We start from the raw sequence: 15,000 nt of genomic DNA, 5'->3' as shown, positions 1-15,000 counted from the left end.
GCCGAATTATGTTAAATAATTGAATTTAGACTAAAACTTAGTACGCTGACAGTCACCAACAGATATGAAAACGTGAATGTTATTGCTTAGAAAAAGGCCACTCAACCCAATAAATAATTAGGCTCGTTCTTCTAATATCTCAGTAAGACTTGTTTTCTATTACCTGAACAATTCAAACATAAATTCGAAACGATTACTAATACAAAATAATATCAACTCACCATAACTTGGACTTCACCCTGTAGCAAAATTGGAATGAAAAAAAAACATGATGTAATTTGTTTCTGTTAAACAGCAGCTAAAAAAAATGAATTTGTCATTAATTTCACGGAACTCAAAAACTCATACGCAAAAGGATAAAATTTGAACCTGTTGAGTTTTCTTTCCTACAAAAAATCACATGAGAACGAATGATCATCTAAAACATTCGTAAGCTGAATTCTGTATTATGTTACATCTCCTGATGTAGTAAATTTTATTCAAGAGTTTCAAATATAATGCAGTTAAAAGTAAAAAAAAGTACTATACTCGATAGAAAACAATAGACCTATAAATGTATATTCTGTGACGTTATTAAGTCGTATTTGAATAACCTATGTACATGAATATCAGTCCTTGAAAGCTTTCTTGAATTTCAAAGGCATTTAATTATAAACTACAAGGGCCGCAAAACCGGGGGGAGGGGCTATTGTGTAAAAAAAAATCAACATCTAACTGCGACTCTGGCATGGCCACCCCCTGCCTCATTTTCGAAACTTTCCCGCGACCCCTGTACTATATAATATGTTCCCACTTTACAAGCTAAAATATTAAACACAATTAAATAATACATTGGAAAGACGCCCTTCTTAATGCTCTTCATATCGTGTGAATATTTTTAACACTACTAGTTTGAATATTGAATCAAATTATCTGGACTTTGACATTATTGCTTTGACTGCCAATTACTATCAATATCAGCAACATTTTCGAGACGTCATCAATAAATAATTTTTTTGCTGGATTTCATACACGTATGACTGTTTGTGTACATTTTTGGACTGTTGGAAACGTTAAGAATCGGTATGATCTATTACATACCATTTGTTGTCATGAATTATTTAAATTCTTACAATTGTATTGTCTTTAAACCTCATGAAGCATTTTTATTTTTTAAAAGAAGCACCAGAATTTGTTCTTATGGTCTACTTACAGGAGGTCCGGGTGGTCCTGGGGGTCCAGGCTGTCCTGCGGTTCCAATATTTCCACGTTCTCCGCGCATACCCTACACGATATGGAAAAGAAAGATATTAGATCTTCGTGATTTGATGATAGGGTCAGGTCAACTTCGCGGCAAATAAAATATATTCACTCATTGGTTGTTTGTGAATGACACAATGTGAGACAATACGATTACATTCTAGGGCATGACTAAAAATAAAATACTGACTGATAGCTCAATATTATGATATGTACTACATATAGTGGCGGTATAATAAATTATGTTGATATGACAATATTATTTCAAAATGGATAACTGTTTTTGCCTATCGAAATTGTTCGTAGAAAAAAAAAACAAGTACAGAATAAATCGATCTAATATCACGAATATTGTTCCCGATATTGTTATGTTTTTTGCATCAAGTAAATGAACAATTACAAATACTTCCAGTTTTTCATAGGGGCTGCAATATATTTCACTTCATTCTTTTCAGATCGTTAATATATAGCTACCTAAATTACTTGGAGGCACTCAATATTCTTTATTTTTACATATTATATATGGGAGACATTGAGTTATTCATTTAATAATTTCACAATTTAAAAACTTGGAGTTTCAGATTAAAAGTAAAATCGCAGAGTAATATTGGCAGTTAATATGTATTGAAGACAGGAAAAAAAACTTACATGTGTTCCATGAAGTCCTGGGGGTCCACGGGGTCCTTCCTTTCCATTCTTTCCATTTGCTCCATTGTTTCCCTAAAAAAATAAAAGAAAACAAATTATTCCTATATTCATGGATTTGTGTGTGTGTATTTTTGTTTATATAATGATCGGCCGGACATGTGTTTTTGTAAAAGATGGGCATTTGTTATTGTGAAGAATGATATTAAGATGAAGCACCTCTAGAATCATCATGTTAATACTTCAATGCATGAATTTCGGAGAGGAGGTTAAATTTAAAATGAAATCGTTACATTTTATGCCAAAAGAAAGATGGACCATTCTTTGAATTCACTACTTACTGGGAGACCACGAACTCCATCAGATCCTTGATCTCCACGTGATCCAGGCTCTCCCTGCAAAAAGAAAGGAACATGTCAATTTGAGCAAAAAATAGAATAATCTTTTTTTAATATAAGATAATATGTTGCGATATTTCACTCCAACAAGAAAAAAATCCAGATAAGAATCAATTTTCAGTGAAATAATGTTTTCAATGTTTTGGGACATCTGGGAATAACTCAAGAGATTAGCTTGATACGTGATAAAACCCATTCCTCAAAATACTGGTTTCGCATTTCATGCAGTGAAAAAGAAAAAAAATTGCAAGTCATGCGCTATCTAATTCTTTATTTAAGATAATCGGATGGAAGGGGTAGGAAAATCACAACTGTAGTTCCTTGAAATTAGGTTATTAAGGAGGGTATGAAAAAAAAATTATATGGGCCTCATTTGAGGACTGAATTTATAGTGCTGAGGTATATCAATTTTTTTTTTTTGGCATTAAAAAATTTCAATACGTCATCTACATCAATTTGTAAGAATTGCATAAAACGTCTTATGATCACAAAAGATTACTTACAGCTTTTCCGCCAGCACCGGGTGCTCCAGGCCTACCGGATTGTCCTTTGTGTCCCTAGATATAGAGAAAATGAAAACAACAAATTAAATTATTTTCATTGATAAATATAAACATTATTTCAAAATATGTTTTTTTTTTATAAAGAATAAATGTGACAATACCATGTACACTATAATAATACATCTACAATAATTCAGCTTCACAAAGTTAGTACATTCTTCTTGTGACTTTACATTATGCTATTTCATCGTTTTGAAATACAAGAGAATTCCTTTAACCAAATCAACAAATCTGTACGATTGTTCAAACTAGTATATTATATGCCTAAATTACCTTGAAAGGTTTCCGTGGCATAGGAAGGCGAATTATGACCTTTCCATTCGTGAAACATTTCGTTTTAGTTAACAACTGTGTACGATTACAGAGAAATAAGCGCATGTACAAGAGTGTCTTCAATGATTTCACTAGCAATGTCACTTTAAACTTTATGCCTATTCTTGAAGGAGAAATATCAAGTATAAAATGAAATATCTGAATACTGTATTTCAAGGATGATAATATTCTTACCGGGGCTCCAGCAGAACCGGTCTCTCCGCGAGGTCCAGCAGGTCCAACTGGACCCTAGAGTAAAAAACAAAACAAACGAAATATAAGAGGTTTATTCATGGCCATCATTAACAGGAAGACAAATTACATGATCAGTGTGTTAAAGTCTCTGCTGGCACTATTATCTGATCTTTCATTTTCATATTTTATGTGACAATTGTTATTTTCGTTTTGTGTGTGTTGGTGTGGATGGAGGGGTGTGTGTATACGGTAGAACGGTAAAACTGCAAAAAAGTTCTTTCCAAGAAGTAGCGTATGATATTTAAAATTCAATGTCGAGAGCTTGCCCATGCATAGAACGCAATCTTGGATTTGCAGCAATACGGTAGCTCAAAGGTGAAAATAGACAAGAGTAAAATGTGTAGGCCTATAGGAAATTCAATGCAAAAGATGTTCAGAATCCAGACTAAATGTGGATAGGAAAAAGAATTCTTTACCATTGGGCCAGATGATCCATCTTCTCCAGCAGATCCAACGGGTCCTTGGGATCCGATCTTGCCACGATGACCGCGTTCTCCCTGAGCTCCGACGGCTCCGAGGGCTCCCTGACAGCAAGGTACACAATAAATGATTCTCGATTACAATAGCAGGAAAATATATTTTATATTTAAACAGATATAAGTAAATGTCTTGTATAGTGAATGTTTCCCTTACAATGTTATATCTACTTTAACGAGGAGAAACTCAGAGCAACATTTAAAAAAAATCTTAGAGGTAACCCTAAAAACAAGCATGAATGATCATTTACAAGCATCGGCAACCTATATCATACAGGTATTCATTTTGAATAAGTTTCTCTCATGTCAATATTGTGTCATTTTACTGTATCATAATTTCTTATGCCGCTTTGCTTTATCTTATTGGCCTTTTGAAGAAAAAAAATATATAAATTGGAAATTCTGTGGAATGTGAAACGTAAAAAAAATGAAAATACTGGATTCACGGGACAGATAACCTAAGCTAAGGATGATATTGAAAGACAAATATGGGGTGTTCGTAAGCTTTTATTCAATAAACAATAAAAATCTAAACAATTCTTGGTTGGGTAAGGGGGTTGTTTATATACCCTTGGTCCAGAAATGCCAGGTATGCCTTCTGTTCCTCTAGCTCCAGCGTCTCCCCTTGATCCTTTGAGTCCCGTCAGTCCAAGCTTACCATCTTTACCATCACGTCCCTGCAAAGGAACATAAACAAACCCATTTAAAAACTAATTCTTCTCTCTCTCTCTGACAACTTCGTGTGGGGATGTGAGGCGTTGTATGATTTAGAAACGACAGAAAAGCCCACTTTTAAGTACTAATTGCTGAACTCGTAATTTAAACTGTCATAGTTTGAATCGACCCAAAAGCACTGGACGTATTGCAATTTTTACTTTTCATGGTATACAATCTCTTGTGTCAGATGTATACCACTTCTGTCATAAAAACAATGCATTCAGCAATGATGAATTTCAGATTATTTTCTATCGTGAAGGAAAGTGTTTGATTATGAAACCCTTTTATGATGTTTTATGATGATACGGACAAACATAGAGTAGATGAATCAGGGGCGGATCCAGGATTTTCCAAAGACTAACAAAAAAATTTAAGAAAAAAGGATGTTAACAAACAATGAAGGATATATAATCCCCGCAAAAAATTGACTAGCCAAAAAAAATATCTTCACTTTCAAAAGAGGCTGGCACACTTCTGTTTTAATGGCAATTTTACAATTTTACACGCCAGTGTAGATGATGTAGCGCCATTATATGATGTGTTATAGCGCCACCTTGTGACACTAGCTAGCTAGTTCGTTACCAAAATATTATTCCTCGCCCCTTTTTCGGCGCCGTGTTGTAAAGACAATGTTTCCCCAATAAATGGTAGGCCCAAATGTAATTATTGTGATCGTTGTGTCATCCTTACTGTCGTAGATCTCCATCTAAAGATACCCCTTGATGGCTAAACGGGCATTAATATCGATGTCGTGGTACATTGACCGCACTTCTCGCGGAGGAGGGGGGGGGGTGGCCTGTACAAAATCTCTCATCAACCGTGCACACACAACCTCATATTGTACACATAAACACCCTTTACAAGAAAGACTTGAGATATGGCTCCACCGTTGAATTCTGTAATTTAGAATACTTAGAGTGCGAAAACCTTTATCTCTGTCGCTCTGCTCCCCCTGGCCACTAACCCCAATATTTTCAACAAGTATACATCGGAATAATATTAGATGAAATAACATTTTAGCGTCTTTCATTATCCCATAGTTTCCCCCTCAAAATACATTATTTGACACCATGCAGCCTTCAATCTGCTAAAAATTGTTCGCTCACACCCTGATATGCAATGGTTACCAACCCAATTGTAAAGTATGAAGGATTATTAGTATTTCGTCATGCAGCAATCGAGATCAATCGAAAACCACCTCACCTAAACTCCATATCAAAATGAGAAATACCTAACCCACTTACATGTATATCATGTGTAATAGTACGATGCCAATTTGTTTGTTACAAATGAAATGATACCATGAAAATTCAGCTCAATAGACGTATATGGCTACCATTCACTCGACCCTCCCGACCAAAATTAGGCCATCGGTTTTCTGGATACTTACATTGGCTCCAGGAAGTCCACGAGCTCCCTGGGCACCTGGTGGTCCTTTGGGTCCAGTATCTCCTCGAAGTCCTGGGGTACCGTCGATACCTGAGGCTCCCTCTGCTCCCTGTGTATACAAAATATATATATATATATTGGCTTGCTCTAGATTTTGTTGGTAACGCTATAGAGTTTGGAGAAGATTCCCTAAAGAAACTGATTAGTTCCCAATGGCCTTTGTTGGGGCGACTTTGGATTTGTACAGCAGTCCTACGTGCAATTTTATTTTTTGGAATATTTCATATCTCCACTGTGGTATTATGCTAATATGAACAATTCTAGGTCACTATTTTTTAATTTAAAAAGGAAAGTAACCCACACCAAAACAGGCTGTCAACATGTTTATTTTATAATACAGACATAATATTATTATAGGCCTACATTGATGACTCTTGTACAATTTTCTTTACATTTTGATGGATACTTGTTTTATTTTCCATATAGGGACTACCTCACTATTAATTTCAATCAAAACGTTAATAACGTTAAGTAATGTGTAACCAAGGATATTCAATGCACGAGGACAAATGTGACATTCCAGGTTTCCTTGACCATGTTGACAGAACATGCAGAAAGAGGTAATAAAGGCTTTAAGATGTGTTGTGTAGTAGGCCTAGTCTTTCTTACATCGTGAAACCGAAAAATAAAATTACTTACAGGTCTTCCAGAAGGTCCAGCTGGTCCAGGGGGTCCGGTCAATCCAGCAATACCCTAGGAAATATAAAGTTCAAGCAAATACAATAGAAAGAAAATACTAAACCGACACCTACACTGAACCCTTACGTAAAAATGCGAGTCCCTTTCACGTTCTTGGTGTTGAATTTGCAAGCATTAATCGTTTTAAGTTATAGACGTGCGCATAAGGCTAGCCATGCGATAACTCACGTAAAAAAAAAGAAACTTACGACGATGCGATTTGATAGAGTTGATTTGAGCCTTAATGTAAATCTGTTCCAAACATGAATGTGTTAATGTAGTATTATATATATATGACATTTCGTCGAAGCCAATACAAATCCATCCTATGTAATAATACATATTGATTATTTCAAATCGTTAACTGCAGCACTATGTTAATTCCAGTAAGCACATCCTTTCACGAATTCGTGATTACATCATTATTCGATCCGATTCAGAGGAAACATTTGTATATATTACCAAATTAAAGAGATTAATGCAAAATATTCCATCAATTTGAGTTATTTTGGGGGTGAGTAATTGTGGATGAAGTTACTTACGCCTGATCCGAGAACACCGGGAGAACCAGCGGGTCCGACAGGTCCGCGAGCTCCCTGGGGAGGAAACAACATATGATAAGCCCAAATATTAATTTGTTTCATCAATTTAAAAATAAGTAAAAATCCCAAAGGCATCGCAGCAGAGTTTGCTTAGATTGAACATTCCTTGTCCACAGGTATTGTGTGTTGATTCGGGGCGAATCCGAATTTACATTTTAAGTACTATATTGATGTAGGATACAATCGAGTATTCCATATAGATTCACCAACATATTGCTCGTACATGAAAATTGTAAAACTTTATAAAAGAATGAACGTTGTATTAATAATCGAGCATCATCTGAAAACGGATCCCCTAAATGGGAGTAACATTTTTGTTTTAATTCATCCTAGCTCGAGTTTATAAACGCGTTACTAACTACTTTACTCGACTTACAATCTGTACCTACAACTCGATCCTTCGCCAACATCTACTAGCATGACTAGTATCTATCAATCAATCATTTAGGAAATAGAAGAAGCAAATGGCACACTGTCATTGTAACTTTGATATACGTCAACCCCCCCCCCCTAAATTTCCACCCGCCTCGCCCAAGAATCGTTTCGGAAATAAATGGACAACGACCACGTACCATATGACCATCGCGGCCAGTTTCTCCTTGGGCGCCCTGTGGTCCTTGGCGTCCTTCGATTCCACGATCTCCCATCAATCCTGGATTACCCTGGGGTCCTCTAGCTCCCTACACAAAATATGAGCAAGCAAAAGGTGGATGATTACGATGATGATTATGATCATGGTGGCGATGATGATAATCACCGTACTTACACTCATTTTGATTGCATCATTTCTTACGGTTTAACAGATTAAAGCCACAGTAAATTGGATAACATGGATGATGAAGATGATCAATCTTGATGACATTCATATTCGTGATGTAATTAAAACATAATTTTGAAGCAATAAGGATTTACGCTGTTCTTATTGCAAATACAAAAAACATATTGCCATAATTTTTAAAGAGAAATGCTGTTCGAGGACGACGAAAAAAAAAATAAAGGAGAAAGAAATAGAAAGGGAAAATGATAATTTAAAGATGTATAAGCCCGTTAAACTAGTGACGAAAGCTATCAGCTATGATTTGCAGACTCTTCTAAATGTGTAACCAAATTCGTCAATGATGTTAAAACATTTTCATTGTTGTTTAACATGATATTAATATTCAGAACGGGACAGTAACTGAATCGTAAGAGTTGTTTACCTGTTGTCCAATATCTCCGGTTTTTCCATTATTACCAGCGTTTCCAGGTGGTCCCTAAAAATAGAAAGAAAGAAAAATACCCACAATACAAAATACACGAGATAAGATAGATAAATTGTTTATATTAGTATCAACTAAATTAATTGACAAACGAAAACTAAATGAGATAAAGTCAGTTTTATGCTTCATGGAAAATGACGTTATTGAAACAATTATTCTAACAAAATGTATTTTCTTTTATTAAAACAAACGAATTAAATAAGATTTTAACTAAGTTATGTTTGAACGTTGTAAGCTTAAAACTAACAAACTCTCGTTAAATTCCTGATTTATTGATGGCAATAATTATGATGATACCCTACCTGTTCACCACGTGGTCCTGTGGGTCCATTCATACCTGGGCTTCCTAGAGGTCCCTTGAATTGTAACAAAATAAAAAACGAATTTAGTAAACAGGCAAACATTGGTGTACTGGTTTGGTTGAAGGGCTATTTTCCACCTCCCCCTCCCGCCAAACACTCTCATTTTGACAAAATCATTGCTTTTTGCACATCGAATTATCTATGTAACTAATCATTGATTTACAAAATATACATTTTGGGGCCTGCTTGCTAGTCAATTTTCTAAAATAATTAAATTTCCTGAAAATTCATTCCACTCATTTTTTGGTGCATTGAGAATATTAGAATTAGAGAATTACTGTGTTATTAAGTAAACAAAAAATAACAACTAAGAAGTATTGACAGATTTGTTTTCCTTATGATCAAAATTGGCTTTTTTACACATACGTGATGCAAAATAGAGAAATTAGTGTTCATAGATCTAATCATATTTTGAAGTTCAAGAGAGATTTCAAGAGTTTTTTTTTTCAGAAAACAAATGAAAACTGACATGAGTGTGTAGGTGAGTATAAGTATTAACATTTTCGTACAATAGCAGGATGTTTGAAATAGGCCCATGGAATAAAGCTATATTTTTCCTGTGCGTTTGTATAAATGGAGGGATCCACCAAAATACAATTCTTGTAGAACTTGGAACCCTCAACTTACAATTATTGTATACAAGTTTTGTCATCAATTTGTCATAGAATCCTACATAAAAGTGATGAACATTGTAAATGAGGTACGATTTTTGAAACAAATACAATACCGTTCGTGTAATGTAGTCATCGCATTATACATTCAGGATGACACAAAGTGATTGTTTGTTTTTCGATGTTCGCGATTCCTTTTTTCCATGTTTCTTATCATATTCACACATCAAGATGCTGCTGACTTATACATACACTTTTCCTTTACAGTTCACTCACTATAGTCGATACCTCCATTTAAATTCTTTAGGGAATATTTGGAGGAAACCAACAATTTAAGAACCACGATACTTACAACTGCTCCTCCAAGACCAGTTTCTCCACGAGATCCACGGGCACCGGGGAGACCCTAGAAAAAAATGTTATAAGATTGATAGATTTTTTTCAAAGTTTTAAAAGGGATTTCTAATTGTGGGAAATTAGAAGACAAGCATTTTGAGTAGCCAAGTTATTTTCATATTGCTAATATCGTCATCAGTATATCATTAAGAAACAAGTTAATCACGTACGCTATTAAAGAATTTAAATTGTTTATTAATTTGTTACTGCTGTGTTTGATTTTGGCCTCGGGAATCTTATATTTTTTAATGTTGATTTCATTAGTAATTGGCAGAATGCGAAAAGGCATAGAAACCTGGAAGAAACACTGTTTCTCTAGTGTGAGGTAAAACCTTTACCCATTGGCAGATGACTATCGTAGATACAAATGCAATTAAAATGATTTCTCTACGTAGTTGCAACTAAATTGTGTTCAAGTGAAATCATAATTCTCGAGAATATCAAACCTACCACTCCTCCAACACGACCAACACGTCCCTGAGCGCCTGAGGGTCCGGCCTCGCCCTTCTCTCCTTGGTTACCAGCAGGTCCACGTTCACCGGGGGCTCCGCCAGCACCCTACGTCATATAAAATAATAATAATTAAGTACTTTACTAGCATGCTAACGTTTGCAATTACCACCACGTAATGAACATGAAATATATATTACCACGTTTTCTCTTGCATGATAAGGGTTTACGACAAAATAAGTCACAATGTATTCGATTCAGAACTGATACTACGGATTTTTCTTTCTCAAATACTAGCATTTTACGTCCTTTGATGATGACCATGATATGGGACAAATTTGTTACTTTTTTAAGAATTCGTTAAATTCTAAGCACTTTAAAATATAGTATGTTAGGATATGATAAGCAAACCAATGGAGAATACTACTAAGAGAAGTAATAATCACAAATTACTAGTTTTCCACCAACGATTTTTGTTGTTGCAATAATCCAAGTACATGTATGTATCCTTACCCTCATTAAGAAAATCTGTCATAGGAATGACTTTAAAACTGTTCAGGTAAATGGGCTTTATCATATTCATTTCTTTCCATTATACATGTAGAGGCAATACTCAAGATCCTTACCGAATGCATTAAACATTTAAAAATAATTATTTTTCGTCACATAGATCTAAACATTTTGATTAATAATAATAATTGCAATTATATGCAACATTTATAAAGTGCTGCATATATTAACCATTTCCCTTCGAAATGATGCAGAAAGACTTACAGGATTTCCAGGAATTCCGCGTGGTCCCATTGATCCTTTCTCTCCGAGGGCTCCCTAGAAAACAGAAAGCAATAATTTTAGAAAATGTCTTCATTGAATTTAACACTGGTTTTGCTCAAAGGTTTCAATGGCTCTGGTTTCCTTTCAAGTAAGAGCGACCTCTACGTGACAAAAGAGGAGCTTTGGATGAGTGCCATCATATTCAACTACTCTTACTAACTACTCCTACAATTGCCAGTGGTAAAGCTCAAAATTAGTCGCAAATTCTAATTTAAGGGGGTATAAAGACTAATAATTTGCAATTGATTGTCATTTGCTTCTGATAATTTCTGTCGAATACAAACGATTTTATTAGAAACTTACCCGTGTTCCCGTAGCCCCATCTGGTCCATTGGGTCCAGGTCCTCCAGCATCTCCCTACAATACGGGGAAAATAAAATTAATGGAATCTGTGAAAGAGCACATCATAGTTTCAATCTTATACTAACTTAACTATTAAGCATCAAATCTATTTTAAATTCGTGCAGGCTTCGGTTGAGGATGTGATTGTTTTTATGTTCAAGGCACAATGTTCATGTCTTGTCCGGGGTTCCTAGAAGCTTCTTCTTCTTTGATTTGATTTATCCATCTGAAAAGTATTTCCCAATCAAATTCATTATGTGCATAACACATGAATCATTAACTATAAGTGTTTGGTAAGAAACCATTCGGCATACCAATCATGTCAAGATTTTACATATAAAGGAAAAAGGTCCAGAAATTATAACTTTTCTCTTACATTTTGTCCTCGCATTCCAGAAGGTCCGATTGGTCCAGGTGGTCCTTGGCTTCCCTAAACGCAATAAGAATAGATTAGTGAATGATTATTTTAATCGCTACAAAAAAGTGGATCATCGCGCCATCATGATTATTAATATTGTCATTACAAATTACAACAACAATATCATCATCATCTTTTTCTTCCTCTTTTTCTTCTCCTCCTCCTCCTCTTTCGCCTTCTCATTCTTCTTCTTGCAACATGCAATCCAATAATCGTCAATACCAAAATTACATATGAAATAACAGTTCATTTCAATCATTTTTTATTTTGTTGTCGTTATCATTTTAAGAATAACTTATCGTCATCCTATCCCTTAGGTCTATGATATCTTTTAGTTATGATCACCATCACAATTAATTTATGAACATTTAGGAGAAACCACGCTTCATTATGAAAACATAAATATCGATAGTGATGATAATCGAACTTACTCGCTCTCCAGTCCTTCCTGGCGATCCTTGAACTCCAGAAACACCTGTATCACCCTACGGTGTAAGCAAGGAAAATTGTTCAAACTTAGATTTTTAGCAGTATCTTACGCATAAACTAAAGAAACATAATATCAAGATGACGTTTTGGGGTGTCTTATTAATACGACTGACCGCATCCCATTTACCATTTTCGAACCATAGGGTGGCAAGCTTCTACCATTTTAAAACGAATTATTACGGTGAATGGTAAATCAACATAGTGTTCATTATACATAATATAACAAGTAGGAAAGTTATCTTTCACCTCCATGCATTAACTGATCACTTCTAGAATTAGAACTGTCAGTGAAAATATCTTCTGAAAACTGAATTAATCACAACACCAAGTTAAAAATACGTACATCTTCTCCCATTGATCCACCAGGTCCAACTCCTCCACGAAGTCCAGGAGGTCCCTGGAAAAATAATCATGAAACAAAGCACATCATCAAGTTAGGCAGAAAAAAAAATAACAAGACATTGAAATATTCAGCGATGGAGAGAACTGTATAGTAGCTACTCAGGTTCCTAGCTAACCCTTTTCACTACCCCCTATGCCCCGATTCTGTAATTCACATACATGTAGTCTTCGTACAGCAAAAATGGATGGACTGTGTATATTCCTTCTAAACTTCATTCTGGTACTACGTTTACTCGCCAAAAAGTATTTTATGTTTTTTCCTAATATCATGTTTTTAATGAAAAAAGCATCGGCTAACTTACCTGCAGTCCGCGAAGTCCAGGAGGTCCCATTACACCACTTGAACCAGTGGGTCCCTGTCAAGGTGGGAGAAAATAACAACAGGTAAAGATACTGAATTCCACTTTTTTAACAGATGAAATACGTATCTTTTTTCTCCAAGGCGGAAAGGATTTATAAAAGTAAGTGAAACGGTTTCAGAATAAACAAATTTTGGAAGGCTTAAAGGTATTTCTTTATCATTTCAGTGAGCAATGCCATTAGAGCATTTTCGTCTCTAACTATTGAACGAGTAACAGCTAAAAAGGCCTACATGATCATGATGATGAATACTAAATAATACTAAAGTGGAGCGTTGTGGCCCAGTGGATTAGTCTTCGGACTTTGAAACAGAGGGTCGTGGGTTCGAATCCCAGCCATGGGTTAATTTCCTTCAGCAAGAAACTGATCCACAGTGTGCTGCACTCAACCCAGGTGAGGTAAATGGGTACCGGTAGGAAGTAATTCCTTAAAAAGCTGTGTGCGCTATGAACGCCTAGCTTAGCCGGGTAATATAGGAGCGCCTTGAGCACCTAACAAGGTGGATATGTGCGCAATATAAATACCCTATATTATTAAATAGAACTGCTCTCAACTTTTTTAATTTCCTTAAGTGTTGTTACCTTGCCTGCCTCTTGGGCAGTTACAAAATAATCACGCTCTTCTGGTAAATGTGAAATTATGTCTTCATCATGCAGTCATGTTTGTACTCACAACTTCTCCCTGTCGTCCGGCGCGTCCATCAACTCCACGTTCTCCTACAAGACCGCTGGGGCCCTGGAGTCCAGCAGCTCCTCGAAGTCCTTGCTCTCCCTACAAATGGTTGGTGAAAGTAGTAAGAAACAATAATACCAATTTCAAACATTCAAGTAATCATCATTTTAAAGTCATTTCATTTTTCGAAATCAGCGTATATGTATGAAAATACACTTTTAACATGTTCCAAGCACACATTAGTTTTTCCCTTTTCGTATGCTAGAGAGTCAAGCTTCAAAATTGATCACTTGCTATATTCGGTTGATCCCACGTGACGGTCAATGCAATCAATCACAACAGTCATTAATTTTCATGTTACAAGATCCCAGATTTTTCATCACATGTATGATTCGGAGACTGACTGGCAAATATCATTATCCAAGACTCTAGGAGCGGACGTGATTTTCTTTTTAATCCAGAGGTCACAACTAGATTGTTTATCTGTAATTCAATATAATTTTACAATGAAAGATAAAAGGGACTCATCAAGAAATCAAAGGATCTCTTGATACTCACAACTTCTCCAGTAAGTCCCATCATGCCAGTAGGTCCAGGGAGTCCACGGTCACCACGAGCTCCACGGGCTCCAGTATTACCGTCCATTCCAGGTGATCCCTGTTATGTCATTGTAAAATAAATTACAGTATGACATCCGATGTGATTTGACAAGCCTTGGACATTTATCATTAGTATATGTTGTATGTCGACTCAAGAAATAAACATGAACTTTCTCAGACAATTTGTGATCATTTGTTGGTATTGGCCCTACTTTCCTTTCAATGTTTATCAAACGATATTGTTATGATTTTTAAGAGTAAAGCATACAGAAGCATAAAATCTTTAATCCTTTTAGAAGAGATAACTTTTTCCCTTGTTCTTGTTTGTTTTAGTTTGATTTTACTAGCTCGTGTGGAAACACATTTGCATATTTTTTTGAACAGTGACTTTGGTTCAATGCAATTCTGTTTCGCAAGTGCTTGTACTTTTTGCCGTTTAACACACGGTTAAGGCAACAAACGCCACATTGCA

General features: G+C 35.5%; 1 protein-coding gene across 1 annotated transcript in view; it reads right to left on the bottom strand.

The window, feature by feature from the left end:
• LOC129257172 (collagen alpha-1(I) chain-like) overlaps positions 1-15,000 on the bottom strand; it is a 59,192-nt gene that overhangs the window by 6,174 nt on the left and 38,018 nt on the right. Inside the window, exons 42-65 of the mRNA XM_054895441.2 lie at positions 14,488-14,586; positions 13,930-14,028; positions 13,200-13,253; positions 12,839-12,892; positions 12,438-12,491; positions 11,965-12,018; positions 11,550-11,603; positions 11,187-11,240; positions 10,413-10,520; positions 9,919-9,972; positions 8,896-8,949; positions 8,534-8,587; positions 7,907-8,014; positions 7,275-7,328; positions 6,694-6,747; positions 5,996-6,103; positions 4,458-4,565; positions 3,829-3,936; positions 3,353-3,406; positions 2,786-2,839; positions 2,226-2,279; positions 1,888-1,959; positions 1,193-1,264; positions 222-239 (exon numbers count right to left, since the gene is read on the bottom strand). Of these exons, the coding sequence (XP_054751416.2) occupies positions 222-239; positions 1,193-1,264; positions 1,888-1,959; positions 2,226-2,279; positions 2,786-2,839; positions 3,353-3,406; positions 3,829-3,936; positions 4,458-4,565; positions 5,996-6,103; positions 6,694-6,747; positions 7,275-7,328; positions 7,907-8,014; positions 8,534-8,587; positions 8,896-8,949; positions 9,919-9,972; positions 10,413-10,520; positions 11,187-11,240; positions 11,550-11,603; positions 11,965-12,018; positions 12,438-12,491; positions 12,839-12,892; positions 13,200-13,253; positions 13,930-14,028; positions 14,488-14,586 (1,656 nt within the window). The remainder of the gene's footprint in view (positions 1-221; positions 240-1,192; positions 1,265-1,887; positions 1,960-2,225; positions 2,280-2,785; positions 2,840-3,352; positions 3,407-3,828; positions 3,937-4,457; positions 4,566-5,995; positions 6,104-6,693; positions 6,748-7,274; positions 7,329-7,906; positions 8,015-8,533; positions 8,588-8,895; positions 8,950-9,918; positions 9,973-10,412; positions 10,521-11,186; positions 11,241-11,549; positions 11,604-11,964; positions 12,019-12,437; positions 12,492-12,838; positions 12,893-13,199; positions 13,254-13,929; positions 14,029-14,487; positions 14,587-15,000) is intronic.

Source organism: Lytechinus pictus, chromosome 3, assembly GCF_037042905.1.
Source record: "Lytechinus pictus isolate F3 Inbred chromosome 3, Lp3.0, whole genome shotgun sequence".
NCBI lineage: Eukaryota > Metazoa > Echinodermata > Echinoidea > Temnopleuroida > Toxopneustidae > Lytechinus > Lytechinus pictus.
Note: the sequence above shows the minus strand (reverse complement) of the source record. Positions and strands in the feature narration are given on the sequence as shown.